Genomic DNA, 2,537 nt, shown 5'->3' with positions numbered 1-2,537 from the left:
CCAGTCTTCGAAATGGATCTACACCTCACTCTTTCCAGAACTTCTGTTTGTTGCAGTGGTCCTCATCACAGCACAGCATATATTCATCATATTTACGATGGACATTCTTATGCTTTATGGTGCGGCATACACTGCTACAGCCACGTTCCACATGTCGTATATTGCCTTCTTGAAAGAGAAAGGAGAAAGAGAAGGAATTAATGAAATCATCAACCAGTAAAAAAAAAAATATGGGACGAATAAAAGTATTATAAAAGCAAGTTACATTGTTGATGGCAGGTGAATTGAAGAAACAATTAGATTGCAATACTTTACTGATCTGGACTGCCTTAATGTTGAGAACTTTAAGTGGCTAGTAAGCTTCTGTACACAACTATATCTGCTACTGCCTCATCTTATCTGTACACCGCTATGATCAATGCGGAATAGCGGTTTATAAATAAAACTTATTATTATTATTATCATCATCATCATCATCATCATCATCATCATCATCATCATCATCATCATCTCCAATGGACTTTGCTTAGTATTCTGGCCCTGGCTGGCCTGTAAGTCAGGACAGGGCCACACTTAGTAGCTTTCACTTAGCTTTGCTTTTCATACACTTCTTAAAGATAGAAAGGTCCTATACTGAAAAGGTTGAGAGCCACACAGGAGACAGTGTCTGCACTTACACTGCAGATTTAATGCCGTTTGACTTTAACTTTAACTGCCATGGCTCAGTGCTATGGAATTCTGCTATTTGTAGTTTTGTGAGTGAATTATCCTGCTCTCTCAGAGGCGTCTGGTGCCACAACAAACTACAAACCCCAGGATTCAATAGGATGGAGCAATGACAGTTAAAGCAATGTCAAACTGCATTGATTCTGCAGTGTGGAAGCAGCCAGTGGAAGTGAGTGTTTGGTTGCTGTTGTCTAAAAGAAAACAATGCTAATTTTGGACTAACCTCTAACAGTCAAGCGAGTGTAGCAGAATTTTCTCTTTCCTGCTTGGCACGTTTTTTCAGCATGCTTGCAAACATTACCAGGTTGAACACTTCGGCAGTAATTACATTTGAGAGTTCCCACTGGATTAGAAGAAGAAAAAAAGGAATAATTAAGGAAGTTATTTTAGGATTGTTCTTAGGGCACAGAAGGCGCAATAAACATCGTTGTTTGTGTGTGTGTGTGTGTGGGGGGGGGAACTAGCACATAAAAATTTCCATGTGAAGTAGTAAAAAGACAAGAACAGTTACTGAGATGTGGAGAGATGCTGGAAATATAGGCAACATGCATTTCAGAAATTTAGTATAGAATAGAATAGAATAGAATCTGGAGTTGGCAGAAACCACAAGCACAATCCAATCCAAGCCCATTCTGCCATGCAAGAACTCACAATCAAAGCATCCTCGGCAGATGACCATCCAGCCTCTGCTTAAAGACTTCCAAAGAAGGAGACTATACCACACTATTGGGTCTATTGTCATGTTTTCCTTTTCTTGTCATTGGGACTTACCTGCATCCATGTAGAGCAAGGCTAAGATTGCTATTGCTAGACCCTTATTCATCTTTTCTTTATGTCTTCCAAAGTGAAGGAACAAAGGAATGAAGGAAGGAAAGTATATTGACTCAGTTAAAGGAAAAACATGATTCCCACACTTGAAAAGAGGAAAAGCAAAGTGGGTGGATATAATGGTGCCACCTGTTCATTGGCTTTATTATTACAAGTTTATTGGCAGGTGTAGGAGGGTGTAGATCTATGAGCATCTGGAAAGTCTCCTATGTCCTTTAATAGTAATGTGGGTTAGGGATGAGTAGCACTATCAACCTCTGTCTATTTCGTCAGTCTTCCACCTTTCCAATTCAATTTGGTTACAATTCTCTGCCAATTTCTATGTAACATTCTGTGCAAGGGTATTAAAAGAACTGGCAAATGTAATATTGGAGCCATTGGCAATAATCTTTGAAAAGTCCCAGCAGAATGGAGGAGGGCAAACGTTGTCCCCATCTTCAAAAAGGGGAAAAAAGAGGATCCCAACAATTATCGTCCAGTTAGTCTGACTTCTATGCCAGGAAAGATTCTGGAGCAGACCATTAAACTGAGAGTCTGTGAACACCTAGAAGGCAATTCCATAATCACAAAAAAGTCATAATGGGTTTCAGAGAAACAAGTCATGCCAGGCAAATCTGATATCTTTCTTTGATAAAATTACCAGCTTGTTAGATGAAGGGTATGCTGTGGATATAGTATATCTTGATTTCAGTAAGGCCTTTGACAAGGCTCTCCATGACATTCTTGCAAACAAGCTTCTAAAATGTGGGCTAGACAAGGCAACTGTTACATGGATTTGTCATTGGTTGACCAGCTGAACCCAAAGGGTGCTCAACAATGGGTCCTTTTCATCCTGGAGGGAAGTGACCACTGGGGTCCCTCAGGGCTCTGTCCTGGGCCCAGTGCTATTCAACATCTTTATCAATGACTCGGAGGACAGAATTGGGGGCATACTCATCAAATTTGTACATGACACCAACTTAGGAAGAATAGCTAACACCCCA

At 40.3% G+C, this 2,537-nt stretch overlaps 1 protein-coding gene across 1 annotated transcript; it reads right to left on the bottom strand.

The window, feature by feature from the left end:
• Nucleotides 1-25: 25 nt before the first annotated feature.
• Nucleotides 26-1,549, bottom strand: LOC121933984 (prostate and testis expressed protein 14-like). The gene is made up of 3 exons (XM_042473964.1): nucleotides 1,498-1,549; nucleotides 950-1,069; nucleotides 26-168 (listed from the first exon to the last, which is right to left on the bottom strand). The coding sequence occupies exons 1-3, from the start codon at nucleotides 1,547-1,549 to the stop codon at nucleotides 26-28; spliced, it is 315 nt and encodes a 104-aa protein (XP_042329898.1).
• Nucleotides 1,550-2,537: the final 988 nt, after the last annotated feature.

This window comes from Sceloporus undulatus, chromosome 6, assembly GCF_019175285.1.
Source record: "Sceloporus undulatus isolate JIND9_A2432 ecotype Alabama chromosome 6, SceUnd_v1.1, whole genome shotgun sequence".
In the NCBI taxonomy this organism is placed as follows: domain Eukaryota; kingdom Metazoa; phylum Chordata; class Lepidosauria; order Squamata; family Phrynosomatidae; genus Sceloporus; species Sceloporus undulatus.
This window is presented reverse-complemented; position numbering and strand designations above follow the sequence as displayed.

What these genes read in the sequence shown, in the direction of transcription:
- LOC121933984 (XM_042473964.1), bottom strand. Translation starts at nt 1,549, where the DNA reads ATGAATAAGGGTCTAGCAATAGCAATCTTAGCCTTGCTCTACATGGAT. An exon ending in CTTGCTCTACATGGATGCAG is followed by an intron (nt 1,070 to 1,497) that starts GTAAGTCCCAAT and finishes CTTCTAATCCAG; the next exon opens with TGGGAACTCTCAAATGTAAT. An exon ending in CACTCGCTTGACTGTTAGAG is followed by an intron (nt 169 to 949) that starts GTTAGTCCAAAA and finishes TTCTCTTTCAAG; the next exon opens with AAGGCAATATACGACATGTG.